At 34.3% G+C, this 25,312-nt stretch overlaps 1 protein-coding gene across 1 annotated transcript in view; it reads right to left on the bottom strand.

Annotated features, from left to right (window-relative positions):
• The window catches only part of LOC106456962 (activating signal cointegrator 1 complex subunit 3-like), a 266,949-nt gene that overhangs the window by 31,576 nt on the left and 210,061 nt on the right, over positions 1–25,312 (bottom strand). Inside the window, exons 29-32 of the mRNA XM_022382757.1 lie at positions 17,257–17,394; positions 8,684–8,804; positions 7,107–7,239; positions 1,622–1,747 (exon numbers count right to left, since the gene is read on the bottom strand). Of these exons, the coding sequence (XP_022238465.1) occupies positions 1,622–1,747; positions 7,107–7,239; positions 8,684–8,804; positions 17,257–17,394 (518 nt within the window). The remainder of the gene's footprint in view (positions 1–1,621; positions 1,748–7,106; positions 7,240–8,683; positions 8,805–17,256; positions 17,395–25,312) is intronic.

The raw sequence follows: 25,312 nt of genomic DNA, 5'->3' as shown, positions 1-25,312 counted from the left end.
TACTTATGAACTATGTACTCATTTGCTGCTTGCCATAATTTGCTAAGCCTTGTCAAGTAGAATATAAAACAAAATACTTTTTTTAGGATTTATATATGCATTCTGAAATAACAAAAAAATCATAAATTACTATATCAGTACTAAAGAATTACACTATAATTTATCAAGCTTAGTAACTAAGCTATATTTGGGTCTAAAAAATGACTTTTTTGAGCTCACTAATGTCTTACCTTACAGTTCGGAATCTAGCAAGAACAGAAAGAGTTTTCCATGTAAATACTTTGTAGAGGCTTAGAAAACCATGTAGAGGACATTCTGAGCTTTTGATTGGTTATTCACATGTCATAGACAGAAGTAGGTGAATGTAAGCATTTCCAAAAATGGAAAGAGGTGGGCAGAAGTGCCACTGTGTTTGATTTATTACATGAGCAATACCTTATCAAATAGAAAAGATCAGACCTTCTTATTTTATATTCTAGCTTTTCAATATCAGCAATTTGAGTTTTTAATTCGTACGAAACTATAGACTTAGTATTTGATTTCAAAAACATCTAATCTGAACCAGTGCTGCATTCAACATACCATGAGACACACAAAAATAGATGTTTATCGTTTTTTTAATATTTATTTTTAAATTAAGAATTTGAGTGATGTATAGTACTAAAATTTGAATTATAATCTAGTTTGATACCAAATTTATTGACATAAATTCATGAAACAGTAGTTCAATAAAATTTTGAATGTAAGTCAACAAACGATATGACATGTCCTTTCACCCATGACCCGTTTCGAAAGAGTTAACAATACATTAAAAATTTATTTTTATTGATGTGTATACTTTATAAAAAAGAAAACATGATAAGCACATAGAATAGCCTTAAATCAAGTAAGTTATATACATTCAGCCAATTTAGCTTTACACTTGAAATGATCTTCTATATATACAAATATTTTTTGTGAAACATTTCCGAGAGCAATCTCAATTATATATATAGAAATGTATACAAAATTATTGAAACAATAGTTCACGTACTAGCCAGAAACAGCTATACTTGAAATTATTGTTTATATTTGTAAAGAGAAAAGACAGAATGGAGAAGGGAGGCAATATCACCATCATCTCTGTTAAATGTTTTGTTAACAATTAGACAATCAAACCAGCACACAAAAAACATAATCCAGCATATTAACCCAAGAATATTAAATTTTATCCAATAACAGTGACAATTCTCAAGCAACAAACAAAAATATTGCTTTAAAAATACATAACCACACCTTTACGTAAACAACAAACATTTAAATCTAAGAAAATATAATACGTAATTAGCAATTTAGGAGATAAGTTTTATTTAAGAGACAAATAAATTGTAAACTAGTTTCAATGAAAGAAAGAAGCAAATGTGTTTTAAGTAACTAACTAAAAACAAAAAAAAAACAATGCACACAAGAAACAAACTCACATTCAAAGAATCGCATCTAATAAGTTTGGCTAAATCTACAACAGTTCAAAAACAGTAGGCAGATGAACTGACCCATACTTTATAAGCTCGGACAATACTAAACACATTAAGTTCAACTTTTGCTAAATGGTCTTAGAACAGATGAAGCTTTCTGTTTTTACCTGGGATTCTCAACAAGTCTTCTAAAGAAATATGTCCATGTGATGTAGTCCAAGGCATTTTGTTTGGAAGTGATGGTTCCTGCTACAATCTCTGCATTTAAATGATCTGGTAGTACTTGCAAAAGACTGAAAAAAATTATAGGTACTTGAAATCACAGAAAATGTATTGTAATAATTAAAATTATAACATTATCAGATTAAATGTAAAAATTTTCATAAAATAGCTTTAGCAGTAAGCCTTAGAATACCCACTCTACTAAAACAACAGTCTTCTAGCTAAGCTAAAGAAGTTTCATTTCAAAGATGAAAGGAAAAATCATAGAAGATTTATTATATAAAATAGTATTTTCTTAAAGCAGTTCAACTTACAGAAATGATTCTTTTGCTCATCTATATACAATTTTGTCAATTTGTTTTCACTATTGCTACCCCCTTTCTACAGCTCCTATTTGGCCCCCACTTAAAATTCTTTAAAAATACAAGTTTAGGGAGAATTTATATTAATACCCCTAAATCTTTGATTTACAATTGGGGTAAATACATGATACATGGTATTTTCTCCTCTTGGCATAGAATTTTTTGTTTGAAGATCACAAATATTGTGTGACTAATAATATATATAAGAAATAAATATGGAAAATACAAAATCATACATATTACTTTTTCTTCCTCCTATTTTCCCTTCAAGTCATTCAGGGTATCCTTATTCTTTACCACTCATATAAGCTAGTTTTGCCACAAACAAGAATTGTTTGCACAACATCTGCTATAATGAAATTTAATTCTTAACTCTCTCACCACAGGTAGGTCAAAATGCACATGTCACAACCTTTTACAGAGTAACAATCAAAATTTAATCAAACTACTTTATTACCAATTCATAGGAATAATTTCAGCATCAAAACATGACTAATAAATCAAATTTTAATATGATTTAAGTTCTTAATTTTATAAGGAAATATTTTTTCAAATCCTCAATCTCCCCAAGTATGAGAACTGTGACATTTGTCATCTATGTCTTCCTTTTTCTCTACAGACGTATGTAATTCAACATACATTGCTCATTACAATATAAATACTACTAAGGTAAAGTCCAATTTTAATAGCCTTTAATCTTGTTTGTTTACAGACTCATAAACTAGAAAATCAGACCCACTTGCAATGCTCACCAATCATATCTTCTCTTTCACAAATTGTTAATAGTTCGCTCTGATGTTTTATACTATATTATTTATAACCAACAGAAAGTCAAAGTTTTAATTTATCAAATTATGTATTATATTACACAGTTTTCTGTTCTGAGCATTGTTTATTGTCTTCAGTTTGAAACTTTTTCTCATGGTATTCAAATCGACAAACTTAGCTGAATTTATAAAGGCTCTTATCGCAAAGCCAGATAAATTATGATAGTTATAGGAAATTGTTTGCTTCATGCATGTTATTATTCTGTGTGCTTAGGTGCATTATTTAATTAGATAAAAATTATTTATTCAAGTATTTAGTATAAAAAGGAGGCTTAAGTTTTATTGACAGTTGATTGCAAAAACACAAGAGGACACAAGTAAATATTATATTTCTTGTTTTTGTGAATTCTTCATTTATTGTTATAAAACAAACTAAAATGTAAAAATTAGAAACTTAATAGGTTAGATAAGGTTGGATTAGGTAAGATAATGAATAATAATAAGTAGGAAAACAATGATTTACAAGCACAAGGAAGAATTTTATTGATGGTGGAACATACTACATGTTTCAACAGAACAATGGTCTGAAGAAGACAAACCAATGTTCTGTTGAAACATGTAGTATGTTCAACCATCAATAAAACTCTTCCTAATACTTATAAATCATTGTTTGGGTACCTATTATTATATTAGCATAATATGCTTCTTTACTCAAGTATCAAAGATAATGAATAATAATAATAATAATTCTTTACGAGGTATGCTTGCTAGCACCTCTTGCATTACATCATTCAGTACGATAATGTGAGTGAGCAACACATTCACCGAGTGATTTACAACTTGTGTGGCAGGATTATTAGTTAGGCACAGTTCAAAGGGTAAGGAAACAATAAAATTAAGCATAAATAGATGTAGACTGTTACGGGTGTTTTAAGCTATTTAGCATACACAACTGTAGTTTCCTGTTACAATTTGCAGTCATTCTAAAAAGAATAAAAAAAGAGAGTAATTTAAATTTATTTCACATTTTTTTATGGTGGTTACAAATTCAGTCAAATCAACCAAGTCCATATAAGGTTAGGGTGGAGAAAATAAGAAATAAAATATAGTTGTACAGAAAAAAAAAATTATATTCATTTAGGAGGTTTTAGAGGTTATGAAAATGAAATCTGAAAATTCTGAGATGAAGAAAAGTATTTTTAATCTTAACATTGTTAATCACTTTGCACTTGGAGAAGTTAGCATCCTGACACCATATATTTATGAAAAAATCTTTAGTAAAAACACATAATTAAAAAATCTGAATTTCTGTGTACATGTAATGTTTACTAAAAGCTTGCTAAGTTTCATGAAGATACACAAAACATAGTAAGAGTTACAATACAGAAACTCGGATGGTTACTTTGTGGTTACAAGAATGATCATTTCAATCGACCCCCATATAGAAATAGTTAAACAGTCTCAGCTACTTTCATGTTTTATCTAGACCTGGAAAAAGTTTGATTTGAAGCAGATGTTGTGTGTGTAACACAACACTGTTCCAGAGAGATTTCTTTACTGGAAATGAACCTGCTGAATACATGTAACTACTTTTTTTGCCAATGGAACATTTTCTGACTGGTTACCATATAGCTTTAAAACATCCTCACAAAGTGCAAAGCTATTATTATTTTTTCAGCCAATGGTATTCTTTCCTTGTTACCTTAGTTTTATTTACACTAAATCATCTTTAAATATAAGTTAAACTGAGAGACAAAACCAAGCAATTTAGGCAATTAGTCCAGTAGAATAATGCCTCTTTCTTCCACTTCCTTTGAGTTTTATAATGCTATTTCAATGATGATTGGCTCATTTCCATATTACTAAGTTCTGTATACAGCATTTATGGGTTCTTCTTTTTAAATCTTTTAGAATTGGGCCAGATGAATACAAAAAAAGTTTAGTTTTGCTCCAAAACTGCTGTCCCTTTAGGCAATCAATAATTCTTCTGTACTAGGCATTTTTCATGACCTGCTTTTTCCATATTTGGTAAAACTGTCAAAAATTAGTCCTTCAACCCACTGTACTATTCAAGTAATGTTCATACACATACACACACTAAAACAAAACACAGAAACTTACACTGAAATAACACTAGCAAATGAGAGTGCAGGTCCAGGACATCTTGACATTTCGATGATCTTCCCAATAAGTAGAAGATAATCAACTTAAATAAATCTATGACAAAACTTTCAATATACAGCTGCAAATCCAGCTTAAAAACCATTGGGAATTGTATGACAGTTACATTTCCCAATGTTAATTAATAATGGTCCTTTTGTTTTATGAAATGGGTTACATTTTCTGTGCAATGATAATCTAGCTTCTTCTAGTTGTTCATAAGTCATGCATTGATAATGATAAGTAAAGCTGAGTCATAATAATGAGTGATCACAAATTTATGAGTATGTGATCAAACTGTAAATGCATATCAAGCTACTTTTTAACATGGTTTAATCAACAATAAGAGTAACATGCTTTGTATATTATACAAAGCTGTTTATTTTAGCATAAATAAAAAAGTTTAGTAATGTAACAAGATATTCTATTACAATCCATATCTAAGTCTTTTTCAACACTTGATTCACAAACCATAGATATAAAAAAGTTTCCAATTCAATTGTAAGTCAAAAACTAGTAGTCCAACTGAGCAATTCTCAATCTCCAAAATGTTCAGCATGTAACACTACATCTCAATGAGAACTACTCCATGAAGAATAACTACCTGGATAATAAATTACACCAATGCTATTAAAACTCAACTTGTACTGTCTTCTAAATATTGTAATTCTGCTTGCAAAACTTCTCCCAACCCTGTATTGCTGCATAAACATAAAAATATATGTTATAAAACTAATCAAAAGAACAGCTTTCAAAGAACATGATGTTTCAATATTTAACACAGCATCTGAATAGAAATATTTCAAAGATGAAAAACTACTATCTGTAGTGTATACTCCAACACTGTCATCAATGGTGAACTTTTAGTCTTTTAGATATAGCAATCCTAGTAAAATGTTTTGTGACTATCCAAGATCACATGTAAAGATTTTTTGCATGATACATAACATACTTCATTCATGTCATTCTAAGCATTTTGTTCACTACCTTCAGTTTCATTGAGACAAGTACTTGGTTTTATACTCTTATGCATGTTTTCTATTCAGAAAACACAGTTAGCCTGCAAGAGATCATTAGTACACATTTCATAGTACAAATGAAATGTCAAGTGATAAACTATGGTTGATTCTTTTTTCTTTCTATGCTCAATGTTTACATTAGTTACATAGAACACAAAAATATGGAAGATTAATTTTATTACTAGATGTCCACAAATAGCATACCATGAAAGAATAAATTTTCAATAGTCTTATTATAAAGTATAAGAGAAGTGAAAATAATATCATATTATAGGAAATTATATAGATCAAATAAAGCAAACTAAAGGAAACATAAAAAACTTGTAATAAAATTAAAAATGACAAGATAACAACTGTACATCAAATTTCTATAAAAGATATATATACAAGATACGAATGCTGCCCCATCAATCATAAAACAACAGTGGTAATGATTTATAAAATTTAACATATAACATACACAGCAATCCTCTACATAAAAAACATGGTACTTGCCAATCAACTATAAAAGATTGTTTGTTTGTTTTTTGAATTTTGTGCAAAGCTACATGAGGGCTATCTGTGCTAGCTGTCCCAAATTTAGCAGTGTAAGACTAAAGGGAAGGCAGTTAGTCATCATCACCAACCACCAACTCTTGGGCTACTCTTTTACCAACGAATAATGGGATTGACTGTCACATTATAATGCCCCCACAGCTGAACGAGTGATCATGTTTGGTGTGATGGGGATTCGATCCTGCAACTCTCAGATTGTGAGTCGAGCGCCCTAATCACCTGGCCCTAACTATAAAAGAAATTTAAGTTGCTACCCTACTAACTACATAAAAATAGCTAGTACCAATTATTTCAAAATGCTAACCAGTGAAGTATGTAATAACCTTAAAGGTAACTTCTGAATGTTACCTTCTCTGCTATGTAACAACCTTGTAAGTCCTTTAAAAATCTTAGTCCACATTTTAGTTTCTTTTATATAAAATTACACAGTAACAGTGAATTAGGAGTTGATATTGAACACATACTACCGTTGAAAATAAGTCAACATTTTGTAATATTTGTACTACTGTCGAAAAGAGTTATTTTTTTGTTACCATTTCTATATTCAGAACTGTATCCAACACATACCTAGATTCCACAGGAAAAGGCTCATAAAGGAACTTTTTGTAGAAGTGTTTCTTAATATCATGAACCAAAATAACAGCAACTCCTTGATCATCAAACTGTGGACGTCCTGCTCTTCCCATCATCTGTAGAACATCTGTTGATACAATACAGAATTTTAATAAATAAAGTAATAAAAAAAATGATAATGACCATTAATTTAATGCATTAATGTGTTTTCTAATGACACTTTTTTGTGTCCCAGTCACCACATTAAATAACACTTTATGTACTTACAAAAAATATTCATCACATTCTGTCAAAAAGAATAGAGATCTTTTGAATATAGGAAAATGCAAAATGTTCACACATGATGTTACATAATGATTATGTAAGTTCATTTCTTCAATGACTAGTAACAGATATTTTCACATCACAACATACAAAGTAAACTGATCTCTTCCATTATTATCAGTACATACTTATATTGTGTGATGACAGTTCAAGGTTTCTCTTATTGTGTCAAACAGTCTTACACTAAAAATTATCAGAATGTTAATACCAGGTTTCTTATTAAAAAAATATGTAATAAAACTTCCAAAAAGAACTACATGGACAATTCAAAAATGCAAGGCCAAGACATTTGCATATGACATAACTGAAATACCAAATTCTTTGAATTGCTGGTGCACAAAAATATAATTAATAGAAGAAGAAAAAAAAAAAGGTCTCGCAGACTTATTTACTCTATTCCTGCCTAAAAGAATTTCAATTCCCACAGCTACTGAGGATTCCCTCTTGTTTTGAAATGAAAAGGTTAAAACATACAAACATTTGAATTATAATCTACAATTTTATGCCAAGTGTATTGACATACATTGATAATAAAGTTGTTTCATCAACTTTTGAGTGTAACAATGTAAAAGATCATGACGAGGGCTATTTTTACCCAACTGCTCTTAAAGGATTAAACAGTTTTATAAGGTTTCTAATGCGCATAACAGTTAGTTGTTCTCTAATCAGTGAGAACACAAATAAGCAGAGTTTAGTGTTTCACAACAGTTACTTGTGGTCTCTACTACATGAAATAAGTCATAGGTGTTCTTTATTGTTTTACAACAAAGATTTAGCAATCCACTGTTTAGAAACAGAAGTGGGTATTTTATTGTTTGAGAAAAAAAGCTAGGGATATTTATTAGTTGACAAAGGAATAAGATCTTTATTATGGGACAACAGATATGAGTGGGCTTGAATGTATAACAGCAGGTAGCCTAGATTCTCTCTCCTTAGAATATGCCAAAAAATCCTTTTCTGCATGATTCAAATCAGTAAAAATTTTGTACAAAGTGTAAACTATATGAGCCTCATTAAAGTAACATATTTTAATCTCATGTTACTTATTCATACTAAGCCATCAATAAGACATTATTAAGGAAAATGACCTCATGAATAGCGAGAGGTTGCTAAAAAAGTGTATACTTGAATTTAGAAAAAAAACTGTAATAAGTATGTGAATTCTTACAAATCAAAATATAAATTTTATTCATTTACACCATAAATATTATGGAATCAAACTTTTATGCATAAAGCTATCATCTTACCAGTAATAGGAAAATCAACATAACGTTGAGTCTTTCCATCATAATATTCTGTTCCCTTCACAATTACAAGGTGAGCTGGAAAATTTACACCCCATGCAAGGGTGGCTGTAGCAATCAGCACCTATAAGCAAAAAAATTATAATTCAATAACTCTAAAATGTAGCTGCTGGCTCTAAGGAAAATAAAATCAACTATTTGGAAAAATGGTATTTTATTTTAAATGCTACTATTTCTGCTATTTCTTTAAATTGGTCTCAGGTGGTTTCTATATTGATGTGCCACACAAAACAAAATAATGAATATGAACAGTAGTTCTTGGTTAATTTCTCATACACACTGACCAGAATTATATATATAGATTATTTATGTTATATAATACTGAAACTAAATATTCTTAATATTCATTATTGTACAGTAACATAATTTTTAACCCTTTCAATCCCAATAGAGTCACAATATGTCATTTCAACACACCTATTTCTTAAGATCACAAATAAAAACTAATGAATTTAGTAAAAACTTTCTTAATAATATCAGATAGACAAATAAACAATTATACATGATGATTATATATGTGTTACAGATTTCTTTTCTTTCTCACCAAATGTAAAATTAAAAAGAGAACCTGTGATTTCAAGGCCTAATGCCTTCTTAGATCGGCTGTATCCTCTGCTGTGGGCTGCAGTTTCACCTATTCAAAGTTCAACAACAGAGCTTGGGCTAGCAAACCAAAGAAATACAGTTAGGCCTTTTATAACATTGATTTTATATAACATTTATGACATTTTTAAGTCCTTTTCAATCACCAATAAAGTAACCTAAAATAATTTAGGTGTATGATTAAGTCATAGATTTCTTTTCTTTCTTACCAAATGTAAAATTGAAAATAGAATCTGTGACATATAGGCCTAATGCTTTCTTTGATTGGCTGTACCCTCTGCTGTGGACTGTACTTTTGACTATTCAAGCCTCATAAGCACAGATTGAGATAGAAACCAAAGAAATACAGTTATGCCTCTTATAACAATGATTTGTATATAAACATTTATGGGGTTCTTAAGTCCTTTTCAATGACCAATAAAGTAACCTAAAATAGTTTATAAAATTTACCAAGTAACCATTATATAATTGTTATAAAAATCAAGTTAAATGCAGATTTTTTCCCCCCATTCTTCTTAATTTGTCTACTGAGGCTCAAAATCATTTAATTTAGTTTTTATAACACTTTTTAGCCTTACTAATTTCAAATAATTTCTCAGTTTGGGGAGTTTAAACCTTAATGATTACCTCAGATCAAAATATAATTTTCACATCATCATGGGGGAGAAAACCTTTCAATTAGAATTACATTTTTAAGTTAAACTTTGAATGCAGAAGTGTAGTTCATATGGAATGAAACTGTGTAACATAAGTAATGAAGGTCTTAATGCTCTGTTCAGGTGATTTCTTTAAAACAGGATGAAGAAATTTCTTCCATGATAAACACTTTAAAATAGTAAAAAAAAAAGTCTAAAAATATTCTAATGTTAATAACATTCTCTTTAACTAGCCTCCTAATTACATATAATTCAGACACTGACCACTTTCATCAAGTTTATTTCAAATGTTATAATTTTCCTTTCCTGAAAATGTATTTCCGATAGACATTCATCTCCTCACACAGTTTAGCTATCTTCCCCGTGCATCTGCCTTAAAGATTTGCATACCACTAACCTTCTCCCACCTAATTTCATGAGATTTTAAGTGAACTACATTACTGCATGATGATACCATCATGTGACAAAAGCCTTACATTTATATAAGAGGGCGACAAACCTCCATACACATTAACTTGCACTCCAGGGTTTTCAATCTTCGACACGACAAGTGGGAAAACTTCTGAAACTAAACCTCACCACTGTATATAATTTTGCTAGAATTTCATGTTGAAGTGGTGGAGGTGACAGTGCAAATTATACTTAGCTAAGCTGCCTTCAGAAAGTGCCTAAAAGAAGTGACATCTGATGGCAGAGGCTCCATAAAGGCAAATATGTGGGAGACCACACCATGTCTTGTCCAGGGTATATTCTTCACCTGGACAGTAAAGGAGGAAGAGGCAAAAGAGTTCCATGTTTTGCAGGGATTGGGGGAAAGAACATGAACTTCTGAGTATTTGTACACAAGTAGTTGGAGAACCAATATGTGTAGTAGAGTTGGGGCATGTTCAAACCGTACCTTGCGTGCTAACCTATAATCCACCATTTGACTCTATGGGACACACTACAACTGTGAGAGGAAGGCACACTATTCATCCCATTGAATTCAAACGTAGTGTTTAGACCTTGACTCAACTGGATAGACAATGGCTGAAGGAGGAGGGCACAGCACATATGTAGTAGTGTTACATACAGTGAGTACTCACCTTGACTCTACAGAATAGATACCGTCTGTAGGAGGAGAGCACAGAATCAGAGTGCATGCTTGCTTTAACTCAACTGAACACACTCAGACTACAGAAGGAGAGAACATTATATGTGGCATGTGTAGAGAATACAAGTGATGACTTGCACTATGCTGACAGTGTCACCACCATCTCACTCCTACCACATTAATGCTCAGTTGTATTCCATTTAAATGTATACCCCCCAACCAGCCAGGGTTCTCCCTGGTCCACTATCCAAGCAGCTATGAACTGGTAGGTGGCCAAGGTCTCCCGTGCTTTACTTTATAATAGGGGGGGGGGGGGCAGTTGGGAGAAAGTGCCCAGATCCCCATCAATCCTTCAGTTCAGAGAGATCTTTTACTTGAGACTTAAAACCATATTTTTAAAAGCCAGCAAGCAAGCCAGAAAATTGGGCAAAACACTTCTCTGGTACTAGCTTTTTCCATGATAGTCCACAGAATTAGTATGGCCTGGATCAGGCAATTCAGTAAATATACATAGATATATCACTAGGATACATCAAATGGTTTTATGGAACACTCCATCTCACAGTGAGTACATGTAGAGCCAGAACAGATGGTATGAGTGCTTTCAATTATACTGGTTTGATGCAGATTTTGGGTAAGTATATCCTGTGATTCACCCTGGTATCCTATGACCGAAAAGGGGGCACTGAAAATGAAACAGTACATATTTTTTAGTCTTCTGAAAGAGTATGGGATGATAGAAGAATGTCAACCATTGCAAGCCAAAAACCAACAGGAGATAAAATAGCCAGAAGGTGTAGAGAAGGAGATGAATGTGTGGAGAAAGTCCACATGCCTGCCTGGTGGAGCTCATCCTAGGGCTGGTGAAGAAAAGATATAATAGAATGAAACAGTTATGAACCAAATGTGAAGAAATGTGAAAAAGTGTGTGAGCATCCACAAGTCAAAACGCACATGCTAACAAGAGGAGTTGATGGATCTACCCAGTTAGGGGAGAAGGAAGGTCTGTGAAAAATAGAAGGGACCCAGGAAGAGATAATGAAAGGGAGAGGTCTGTGAAAATACATATAAAACAGCCTAAAAGGACACAAAAGCATATCTGGGTCCAAATGGTTCAACAGATGAGAGACAGAAGGAGGGGGAGATAGGGGAGAAGTACAGGCTACCTCCCAAATGGTGGAAGGCTGAGGAAAGAAAGATCATTCTGACAAGAGAGATATAGAAGAGGGTGCAAAAAGTATCTAAAGGACAGACATCTGAAAAATGGTAATAGTGGGTGAGAAGGAGAAGGAAAGAAATCAGGAGAGAAAGATGATACAAAAGGCAGGAAGTCAACAGCTTGAAAAATGGAACATGCATAGGAATTTGATAAAAAAGAGGAGTAGAAAAGAGTGCAGAAGACAGAAGAAAAACACTGCAACCAAGAAAGAAGAAGAAAAGCCATAGACAAAGCCTCCAAACTACTAGTAAAGGTAAAGACTAACAAGCCAATGATGAACAGTCATGTACAACGAGCAGAAAGGTGGATCACAATATAACCTCCAAGAGGAAAGAAGTGGCAGAAGAAACAATGACAAAAGACTCACTACAGTTGGCTACAAGAATAATTCTATATAAGTGGAAAGACCAACTGGACAGTTTACAGATTGAGCAAAGTCCATGTGTAAGTATGAAGGAAAATAATCCTCAATAAAGAAGGGATGCATGAGGTTGAAGCAAAAGAGAGGCAAAATTGGGGAAACGGGGACGAGTGACAAGTGGACCAAGGCTGAGCTAGGCAAAGAGGTTCCAAAAACATGACCTGAGGGAAGGTAGTGTGAAAAGATGAAGGCCAGAGGAAGGAGACAAACAAGGGAATGGGCATATAAGAAACTACAAGACCAGGTCTTGCTGAGGAAAATGACATCCATAGCCAAAGAATGAAAAAAGTGGACCATAAGGGAGTAAGCCCAGAGTTGCGAAGGGCAGTAAATGTTTCCAAGTATGAAGTGTCCAACCAAAAGCAAACCCCATGAAAGACCTGAGGATGTGGAGATCACTCCATTCATAGAATGTGGACTGATTAAGGGAGGAAGTCTGCCACCAAGATTTCAGTTATTGACAAAGGATAAGCAAGATCAACCTAATGCAAATAGGCCCAAAGGTACGTATCTAACACCTGAAAGCAAAAGGACATGGAACAAAAGCCTCATGGACAGTCAGAACAAGAAATGGCCATGGAAGAGACTGAGTGGAACATGAACAAGTGATCCATCAGTAGAGGCAGGAATTGGAACATGCACAACAAATAGAAAGAAGGTCAAGCATGTTGATGTGAAGTGAACACATGAACATCATCTAAATGTTAGAAGTCTTGCCATCAACAGATATGTGCTTCAACAGAGAAGGAAGCATTTAAGAAGGGAGAGATCCACTTGAGAGACAGTAAGGGAATGCATGAAGTAGTCTGGGCATGGTTTAATCACCATGATAATTCTTCAAGACAATTCTCACCAAAGAGGACAATGGACCTCAAGAAGGAAAACCTAAAGGGTCATAGTAGGAGACACAAATGCAAGCCCCAAAGGAATGAGGGGTTCTAGGAAGGCCAGAATCCCCAAAAGTGAAAGAACCTTATGTGCAGAAAGAGAATGAGAAGTGTAAAACCTGATGGCCAGATACGTCATAGCTTGCAGGTGAAGAAGACGGGCTGACAAGACAAGAAGAAGAAAACACCCAAAGATGCCAAACACTGGGCGGGTGTGAGAAAGGATACAGATCCCAGGGTATGTCCCTTCCAATTGAGTAGCTGTAGGAAAGGAAGGAAGGGAGGTAGGAGAAGAAGAAACATCTGAGAATGGGCTAACTGAAGAAAATAATCCAAGATAAGGAACACCAGTTTTGGACCAAGAATATGGCACGAAAAGGGAAGAGCAAGGAGCATGAAAAGGCAAAAATGAACAACAACAAAAAAAAAGAGTACAAAAGAAGGACAGACTGAGAAAGACGTATATGAAGGTATCTGAAACATTGACCATGACCAACCACAAAGCAGTGGTCAGAAAAGGAAGAAAAAAAAGGCAAGGTAAGAGACGAAGGTGAAAAAATGTAAAATGACTCTTGGCAGAAATGGAGACCTACGGCAGGAGAAGAGATAGATACTCACTGAATCATATGTGTGTGACAGTAATTGACAATTTCATTAAGGAACTAGACTTCTGGAAGATGAGAAAAAGAGGAAAGCCTGGTATCTGGAAGGGAAGATGAAAATGATACAGATCTAGATGAAGAATAGGAGTAATAGGCAAGGTCAAGAAAAAGGAAAAAGACTAGGAAGATAACAAGAAGTTGTATAACATTAGACCAGGTCTGCATTGTACAAATTTGAGCAAAGAAAGTGAACCAGATAAATAAGAAGTACACAAGAAGAAAAAAGGGGTGCAGAAAAATAACATAACCCGACCCAATGAGTCCTGGCAGCAAGAGAAAAAAGCAGAGAGGGCTACAAACGAAGAAGTATAACAGACTAAACAGAGAGGGGAATGAATGCCTAGATAAGCCATCAAAAGTAGGAAAAAATGTCTCAGATAAAAGGCAAAGTTAGGAGAGGAAATATCAAAAGCTAGAAAAAAAAAAGACAAAAAATGCGAAAATAAAAAGTAAAAGGGCATGATTTTCAAGCTGGCCAGAAAGATACCAATTACAGGAAATTGAGAAGAAGAAAGAAAGAAATTCTACCTATCAGGAAAAAAATGAGTCACAAACATTAGGGAGATGAGGCATTTGGGCATCAGAAGGGAGCTATTAGAGAAAGAAAACAGCATAAATCCTAAGAACTGTGGGTGATAAAGTGAGAAAATAAAAAATAATAAAGAACACAGGTAAAATATAAGAAAGGAAAATATCTGAGAAGAACATCCAGTTCATTTTTGACTGTTTAGAAAGAAATCCAGCTGACAGGACAAGAGTAAGAGGCCCATTAAGCATGTGGTAATCCACAACATGTTGAACAATGGCTCCAAAGACCTTGACAGTTAACGAGCCTACAAAAACCACTTTAGAAAGAAGGCCTAGGTGTCATCAATGTTACATATTCAAGACAAACTATAAATCACTGTTCTTTAAGAAGTCATGATAAAAATTAAAGCTTTTGAAATATAAGCCAAAGAAAACAAAAGGCAAAGTTGTGTTAATGATGAAAATCTCATTAACCCTACCAAGACAGATCTGACAGGTCTTCCTATGGCCACAGGTCCAAGACCATGTCATCTCATTTGCAGACTTACATTAAAAATTTTATTGAACTAATATTTTATGAATGTACGTCAATAAGTTTGGTATCAAATTGTAGAATATAATTCAAATTTTAGTATTATACATAAGTTAATTTTTTTAATTTTAAAGTAAATATAAAAAAAAATCAAAAATATTGATTTTTGTGTGTTACATAGTATGTTGAATGCAGCACTGGTTCAGATTAGATGTTTGTGATGTCCAAATATAAAGTCTATAATTTCTTATGAAACAGAAACTCAAATCACCGATATTGACAAGCTAGAATGAAAAATAAGAGCCTCCTATCTTTTCTATTTGCTGAGATATCGCTACATTTAGTGAATCAAACACAGCAGCCCTGCCCACCTCTTTACATTTTGGAAATACTTGCTTAGATACACCTACTTCTGTCTGTAACGTGTGAATGACCAATCAAAAGTTCAAAATGTCCTCCAAGTGGTTTTCTGAGCCTCTGCAAAGTACTTATGAGGGAACCCATTTCTTTTCATGGTAGATTCCAAGTGGTGAGGTAAGACATTATTGAGCTCGAAAAATCATGTTTTTTAGACCCAAATACAGTTTAGTTACTATGCCTGATAAATTATGGTGGAATTCTGTGGTATTGATATAGTAATTTATGATTTTTTGTTATTCCAAAATGCATATATAAAACCAAAAAAAACTATTTTGTTTTACATTCTCCATGTGCTAAATTTGATAAGGTTCAGTATATTTCAGCAATCAGCAAAAAAGTACAAAGTTTATAACTAGAAGAGATAACTGTTTTCTATAATTTATTATTTACTATTCTATGTTTTAAGAAAAATAAATAAAATTTAAGAACTTATTTGTAAATAATAATAATAATGCATATACATATGAACTAAAATGTGACTATGTTTTACAAAATAATAGTCCAGTTTTATATTATTGGATACGGTAACATGAGTGCCTTCTTATTCAACTTCTGTAATGTTAGTCAGATACTGTTGAAAGGTTAATAAAATAAAAATAATATATTTTTACATATGTATAATGTTATGAGATTTAAGCTACATAGAACAAACATTTGTGGTTTTGTGTCATAATTTTTAGTAATTCTAGAACGAAAAAAGCATAATTTATATCTATTTCCTATTTTTTTATGGTGGTTATGAGATTGGTCAAATCAACCAAACCCATACAGAGATACAATAGTGAAAATAACAGATAAAATTTAAAGCTTTTTTCTAAAAAATGTTTGATAATTATCTGAAGGATATTAGGATGTTATAGCAATTCTGCAATTTGGCAATTTCCTCAAGCATAAAACTATTTTCAATCTTAAATCAAAATTACTTTGCATGTTGGATAGTCAACATTTAAAAATAAGAGATGCACAAGCAAATAATTAATTAAAAATGCTAAAACTTAATTCAAAATTTGATACTTTGATTAAAAATGCCTTGTAATATTACTGATAATCTGCAAAATTTCTTGAAAATATGTGTACATTTTAAAGTTACAGTATAACTGCTTTATGGTTACTTTGGGGAATACAGGCTGGGTGTAATCCACCCACCCATAGTAGAAGAGTTAAACTGAATGCAGATGAGAAATTTAAACATGTCTGTTAAGAAGAAGAATGAAGATTCTTGAGTGCACATAGATGTGTTTTGCTTTCCTATTGGTGAAGGGCTTTGTTGCATGATTGCATCATCATGCAGTAGCACAGTGCATGTGGCCTGAAGGCTAATGGCATGCAAGTCTCTAAAGTAGACATGTGGGGAAGATAGCTATTGTCTCAGAAATAGCTAGTAGTGAAATGTTGTCACAGGCCAGCCTCTGATCAGTAGTAAAGTATAATATGTAGCTTTATTTAATCATATTTACTGTGAATACATTGATATAAGCAAAATAAGAACACCAACCTGAATCTTAAATTCAACAAAAAGGAACTCAACCAGTTGCCGATCTTGATCATGAAGACCTGCATGATGTATACCAATACCAAAAGCTAAAGTCAGCTTTAAGTTCTGATCTCTTACGTCGTGAAGATAAGATTCCATCTGAAAGTTCAAAATAAACCAGCAAGTCAAACATAAAAATATAAGTAGCAAATTACATAAGATTACAATGAAAAAACATAATTTAAAAACTAAAATAACACACCTAGAATATACATAAAAAACAACAACTAAAGTTATTCAAAACAGTGAAAAGTATAAAATGTGATATAAAAACAGTAATTTGTAAAGGCTAAAATAAACAGGAATATTAAGTGTTAAAACTAACAACCAAATGAACTACAATAAATTTAATAAAAAATACAGTAGGTAATGGAGGGTAAGCAGAACTTGGATTCAAAAGGAAATATAGATATTTAGAATATGAATAATAAAAAAGGATGTGAAAAAAAACATAAACTAACATAAACAGAGACCATGTTATCCATTAACAAATTACATTTTTTAAACACTCTTTCTAAAAATCTGTATTTTCAAATGTAACACCTACTTTTCTACATACTATATCAAAATTTATTTCTAATGCAGCATTATGTCAGTTTAACTAAGTTAACATTCAAATAGCAATGAGTCACTTACAGTGCCTCTTGACTAACACCCAAACACCACACAGATGCAAAGAGGTATATGAGATATTATCATTAAGTATGGTAGTACTTAAGAGTAGGGATCATAACTAAATAAAATGGCAGCCATAAAAATTGCCCATTTAAAACCATTTTAAAATGTCTGAATATTAACAATGACTATTACACAGTATTGGCTGACCAAAACTAAAGCTTACTGTACTTATAAAGCTGCCTAAATTACCATATATGTCTTTATGGAGTGAATCAAAATTTGGCTATTTAAACATATTTTCATCTGAGTAAGTAAGTGTCTTTTCCAGACAAGTGTACAGAAAAAATTATAAACCTTATCATTGTAATTCTTTCAGTGAACTCTTCTATCTGGGGTTCTAATGATTCCGTTCTTGTACCAAAAAGGATACTAGTATATATAATGGACTATGCACTACTTTGGGCAAATAATTAGATTTGGGGATAGGTTGATAGAGATCCTGATGAGTAATAAATTCAAACTGGGTATTGTTTGGTATTGCTGGCACACAAAAATATAGTTAATAAAAAGGGAAAAAACAAGTATAATAAAAAATTGTAACTTTTATAAAGATAAGTAGGAATCAATATATACATAAACTAGCTAGCTATAGTAATATAGAAAATTTTATTGCCACAAAAAAGTGTCGAAACAAGAAATACAAAACTAGAAAAATTGTATTACTTAAACTTTAATAAAAATCTATCCATACTTTGGCTCAAAATAATATAATTACAGTGATATGCCAAAGTAGACATAAAGTTTATATTTTAAGTAACTAAGTTTTGTAGTTTTGACTGTCTTGTTTCAATACATTTTGTAGCATCAAAGCTAAAATATTTTCTCTGCTAAAGTATTAAAAACTAAAAAAAGATTACAAAAGATTAGAATATAAAAAATGCAAATTAGTATACACAAAACAGACAAATTAGTACTGTGAAGAACAAAACTAGAATATGATGGGAAAATGAGCTAGAACATACATAATAAAACATACTAACACCAATACATAAGAATAAATTACATTAAGTAATAGTTAAAAACTTAAGGGAATGAATAATACAAGAAAATAAATAAGATTATGAAAGGAAAACTTATGAAGTCATAAAAGTTAATATCTTCCTACACTGAAAAAATATCACCTCCTGTCACATGATAGCTATTCTCATTCAGTGCTGCTCTCTACAAGCCTTGAAACTCCCACATACCCCATGATTAACATGGTTCACTACATCTTTGCATGTTAATTATCATGTGACAACCCTCCACCAATAGGACACACCCTCCTGATGCACATAACTTACTATTCAATTCTACCTAACCATCACTTTGAGATTAGGCAAAAAGTAAGCAAAGGTTTTAAGTGGTGAGAAAGGGTGGGAAGTGTGAGAATCCATTATAAATATATTTTCAGTGCAGGAAAATAATAACTTCCGATACAGTACTTTACCACTTCCTACATAATAACTAGAATTCAACATTGAAAATGTGAATGGCCTGGTGTGAGGGATATAGATAAGTGTCTGAAGAATACATGTGGAGCGTAAATGAACTCCTGTTGGGAAAGGAACACACATGGGAGACTGCACCACTTCTGTGCCATATATATTCTTCACCCAGTGTGATAGAAGGTGTCACATACACTGACAGAAATTGGGAAGAGCACATCCAATGAATGAGAGAAAAAAGCTGGATGGGCCCAACCCCATATGGCACTGAAATCACCAGAATCATAGTATCATAGTCCAGGATAAGAATGAATGTAACCACAGATCAGATGGGGGAGCTAAAATGGATGTGCACCTTGGTGTAGAGTGGCTAGGGCAAGTCTGACTGTACTCAGCAGGTTAACTCCAGTCCAAAACCAGACAGCATCAGGCATACATAATCCAACTTGTGGTAGGAGGAGGGTCCACACCATCTTTACCTCAAGTTGAGTAGAACAGAAGGATAAAAATTCCATACTGGTTAACTAAACATGGCACATGTGCTCAATTCCACAATCAATACCAGTCATCCAGGAACATGACATCTAAATGACGGTAGGAAGGGATGTGCCAATATGGCAGTTTACTGCAAATCCAAAACTAATTAGACCAGCTCCACTTTATGCAACATCTTCCCCAAGTAGTGAACATTCACCATGCACAACATCATCCTCTGAATAGGACTGCGCAGAAGTTACAGTACATGAATGACTAGCAACTAAAGAGCTGGGGTAAATCAAACCAGATGTGTCCAACAAAACTCCAGGAATCACTTCACCGAGGTGGAAAACATGAGACAAAAACCTGTGACCAAAGTAGGATGAGGAATCACAACCAACATGTGTGTGAAGATTTATGTTGATCAGTCCATTTCTAATCCAAAAATATTCAATGGGAACCAACATTCAATCGAAGGTAGAACAAGGAATCCCAATTGGAGAGGTGATCTGCAACATGGCAGATCTACTTGAATCCATGGAATATTCTATTGTGATATATGTGCAACATTATCCCCCAGATAGGACCCCAAAGAAGCTGGAACACACAGACACAAAAGATCAACCTATGTAACCCACCACAAAGAGGTATAATGCACAAGTAGAACATCAACTCCGGCAGAACACCACTGACCTACTCTCTACTGAATGGAAATGAGCACTTTCAGAAGATTGCCTCCATGGCCCATCACCCTAGCAGCTAGGAACTGGAAAGTGGCAAGGACTCTCATAATCCACTAGAAGACATTGGGAGGGAGAAACAAAGTGAAGAGTCCAGAGGAATGCTGACTCTGCAGACAGTGCAATGGGTAACCACAAAATCTCTATTTTGAAAAGCATACTGCCCCTGATTTATTCAATAGAAGGGTTGGCAGGAATGGGCATCAATCTCTTTCTGCTTTGCCCATGAAAGTATATGAGGTAGTACGGTCTTGAACAGACAAGTGGATGAAGCAAAATACTGGAAAACTTACCAGTGATCTTGTGGAACTTCCCATCTCAACAGTATATGTTATTGGCCATGGGTATACCTCAAGATTGGTAGGATTAGCCTCCACTTGAAGACATCCCATACAACCCTTGCCAAACTACCCCAAGGAACATCATCCTCTAGGGGCCCAATCCCATGTAGGTGGAGTGTCAGGAGTAGCCATATGTAACCCATGCAATATCATGCTTTGGATTGGATCTCACAGTGGTTGGAGTGCATGTATCACCAGCAGATGTCCTGAGTATTCACAGCCTGCAAAACAATCAGAGCCAGAACCACACAACATCAACCTCAGGGATCCACTGCATTGAGGTGGTCATACTGAGACACTAGGCAGTTGATAATATACCCCTATATGACTTATGGTTGGCCATACAGTGTGAATTTTTGGAATGGATAGATAAGTTGCATACTTAGACAGGCAATGCTTCCTGCTAAGTGGGATCATAGACCTAAAAGGGAGATGCCACTGTAATCAAAAGTAATATATAGAAAAAGATAACTTATCAAGTCACTGTCAAACCCATGTGTGAAGGTTGACAACAAGTGGAAGGCAGTACCCAGATGAGAAAGAAACAGAAACCTGATAAAGTAGTGGGGGATGAAAGTATGAGGTGTCGTCCACATGCCTGAATTTACTCCAACAGACAATGGAGGTGAGATACCAGGGGGGAGGTAATGTGACATATCTGATACGACAACACTTGGAACAAACTGTGGGAAGAAGGAGAAAAAGAGGAATACACCAGTCTAAAAAGCTGATGAACCCAACCTGTAAGTGTAGAAGGAGTAAAGTCATGTAAGGAAGAAAAGTTCCAGGGAATGAAAAGGTGGGATCGGGAATCACAGAAGAAGGCCATGCTGGCACTATAATAATGAAGAGCATGGATGAGACATAGAAGTCTATCCAGATCAAACCAGTAACACCAAAGATAAGAAAAGAAAGGAAGAGAAATCACCATAAATGAAGAATGTCCATCATAAGTTTTGGGCAGGAAACATTGATCCAAATGAAGGAGAACTTATGTGGAAAAGAACAAAGTACATGAAACGTGGATGGCAAAGATATCAGACTGATGAGGCCCACAGGCTAAAAGGAGTAGCAAAAAGTCTTATGCGATAGGTGATACAGTGAACAGGAGGACAAAGGTTCAAACTGAGGGAGTGTGAGACAGTGAAGAACAAAGTTGACCTTCTAATCCAAAAGAACCACCTGATGAGGAGGTTGATGAATCCGGAAGGAACACAGTAAAAGGGAGATGGTAGAAGAGGAAAACACAACACGGTACCTGGAAAAATGGAAGGTGCTGGACAAAGTTGCTCAATAACCCACAGCGGAAGAGACAGAAGCCCCAGAGTTGAACAGTCGGGTAAGAAAATCCGTAAGGATAGGTACAGTGGGCCAAGAAGAGAAAACCCCATGACTTCATGGTGGAAAACGTTTCACTTATGTTGATAAATCACATTGGAGGAAGGGCAAACAGACTGGGCTAAAAAGGAAGCAATATGCACAAGCAATCTGGATATTCTCACAAGGGACCAGATAAATGCCAGGTGTGAAGCCAGAGGGTGTGAAGGGCAGGATGAAGGACTGATGACTGAGGTTGAAGAAGAAGGGATGGAGGGAGAGGATAAGGTAATAGGGGGGTAAGGTGGATCTGAGGAAGAAGAGGCAACCAAGGTTGTGCCAGCAATCAGAAGGCCCTGACACAGAGTGAAATAGATGAGAGAAACCATGCTGGGAAGGAGCCAGATAGAAGGGTAGACATAAAGGTACTTGATGGTCCAGTCCTGAACGAGAGCATCTGCTGAACTGGAGACCAAAAAAGAGGTAACTGGGTGTTGAGGGAAGTGGCAAAAGGATCCAGATGAGGAATACCCCACTTATTGCAATGCCACAGGAAATTTGAGGATCAAGGGACCACTCCATGGGGTAAATATGAGCAGGTCGAAAAAATGATCCACCACAAGGTTTAAAGCACCCACAACATGGCATGCTAGATGTATCTACAGTATGAGGGCCCAATAAAGTAGTTCCAATGTTCAACCATAAAGGGAATGAGAACAGGTACTTCCTCGGTGATTGATTTTGGAGACAACACTGGAATTGTCTGAATGCATCATGACAAGTCTGTTCTGTACAATGAAAGAAAATTATCGAAAGCCAGAGGCTCAAAGATGTTGATATGGTAGGCTCATTCAAGCTGAGACCACTGTACAGAAGCCTCCTGCTAATTGATCCATACACCTCAACCACATATAGAAGCATCAGTACCCCACTATAATGTTGTTCTTAGTGAACCACCAATGGAGCTCATCTAGAATGGAAGGAGGGTAATTGGAGAAACCTAGAGAATGCATATGTGCATAACCTAAAGGGATAAAAGCTGCCTTGGAAGCCCAAGTCCCAAAAAGCTATAAAACCTTGAGTGCAGAAAGTGTGGAGAACTGAAAGCTCCATCAAATGCAAATGAAGTGGAGAAGGTTGGAGAAGGAAAGTGTTAAAAAACACACCAAAGTGAACAAGATATTGGGTAGGAAGAAGGAAAGACCCACACGACAATGTAGTTGAGAAGACTCAAGCTTGGAAGGAGCTAACAGGAGCCAGTCATCCATTTAGTGGTGGAAGCAAAACCCCCGATCACGCAAAAGTTGGGAAAAAGCTGTAACCACCCAACAAAACAAATACGGCACTGAGGCAAGCCCAAAGGGTAGGAGCCAAACTGAAATACAACCCTGTTGTGGACAAATCAATGATAATGACTGGACTAATAGGGATATGGAGATAATCATCCAAGATGTTCAACCTTGGTCAACCACAAACCTGGAGAAAAACTCACCAAGAGGTGAGAAAAGATTCCATGGCAAAGAGGGAAAGGTCCAGAAATTGGTTGAGGGGGGGGGGCAGATTTATCACAGGATGCCAGTCCCTAGTCTTATTGGGGATGACAAAAAAGCCTGAAGAAAGAAGACTGGCAGGTACTATAGCATGTTTTTGAAAGAAAAGTCCAAACAGCTTTGGAAAGTCTTTGACTTGTAATGGGATCCCAAGGTAATGGAAAGGACACTGAAACTGGAGACAAAAAGAGTTGGTTAGAAAAATATTGGTGAAAGTCCATCTAACAAACCCCGGATCATCCATGGGTCAGGAGTGAATTTCTCCCACAGGTGAACAACTTTGAACAAATGTGCTCCTTCTGGGCAGTGAGGAGAATGCACAATATGTACTCTACACTCGAGAGAGGGAGGAAAGAAAAGGTAATCAGATGACAGGCTGGCATGTAGCTTTTTAAGGACAGGGTCATACAAAATAAAGCATTCAGAAACATGTAACAAACCTGGGAAAACGTATCCATAAAAGCTGAGATAGGCAAAGCATATTATACAAGAGAGGTATAGGTATTAAAAAAATGCTGTCAAAATCCTTCTAATCATGAACAGGCACTACAGGGACAGGAGGATCTTGGACAAAGTCGGGAAAAGAGGGACGAGACACATAAAAGTAAAATTCATGCTCCCTGCAAATGATGGCCAAAAAATCTCCAGTCAAAACCTCCACACCATAAGCCTGTGTTACAACAATCAAATTATTGTTAATTGCAGCTAAAGTCATTACACAAAATTCCAAGTACATAAGAAATAACAAAATAAAGTTAAGTTTTCTTGACCATAAACTACAGCGAATAAACTGTATAAAAAAGTTAGCAAAATCTTGAAAGCACTACTTCAGAAATAGATAAAAAAAAAAGCCTAACATGAAGTGATGGCTATATAGAATCAAGTAGAGGGAGTCACATGCATCAGGAGGGTATGTTGTACTCCTATTGGTGAAGGGTTGTTGCATGATGAGTTACATGCAAAGATGAAGTGAACTACATTGATCATTGGGTAGGTGGGAGTTTCAAGGTTTGTGGTATAAGAAAAAACTTTGCATAAAGAGGGCAGCACTTACTGAGAATAGCTATTATGTGAGAGAAAGTAAGGTACCATATTAGAAGATTACAATATACTAAAATATGAAGAATCTAATTAATGCACACAAAAAATTTAATGTGAATATAGAAACCAACATCACACTAAAGCTAAACTAAATTGTGCAAAATACAATAAACATAAGTAAGGAAATTAGAACAAATATGAATATGAAAAATAGTATGAAATCACTATACTAAGAGTTAAAATATTACCACATACCAAGAATAAGACTAATTAAATATGAAAAACTAGAGAATCTATAACACAAAAGGTGAAGCTTATTTTATATTTTTGTCATTAGTATTCCATTCCAGTTTTTCAAATAACAATAATGTGGTTAATATTTTCTCAACTACTTATATTTAACATATTGTTACGTCTCCGTTCGTTAGTTGATTTTCCATAACTTC

Source organism: Limulus polyphemus, unplaced genomic scaffold (genome assembly GCF_000517525.1).
Source record: "Limulus polyphemus unplaced genomic scaffold, Limulus_polyphemus-2.1.2 Scaffold275, whole genome shotgun sequence".
Taxonomy (NCBI): domain Eukaryota; kingdom Metazoa; phylum Arthropoda; class Merostomata; order Xiphosura; family Limulidae; genus Limulus; species Limulus polyphemus.
Note: the sequence above shows the minus strand (reverse complement) of the source record. Positions and strands in the feature narration are given on the sequence as shown.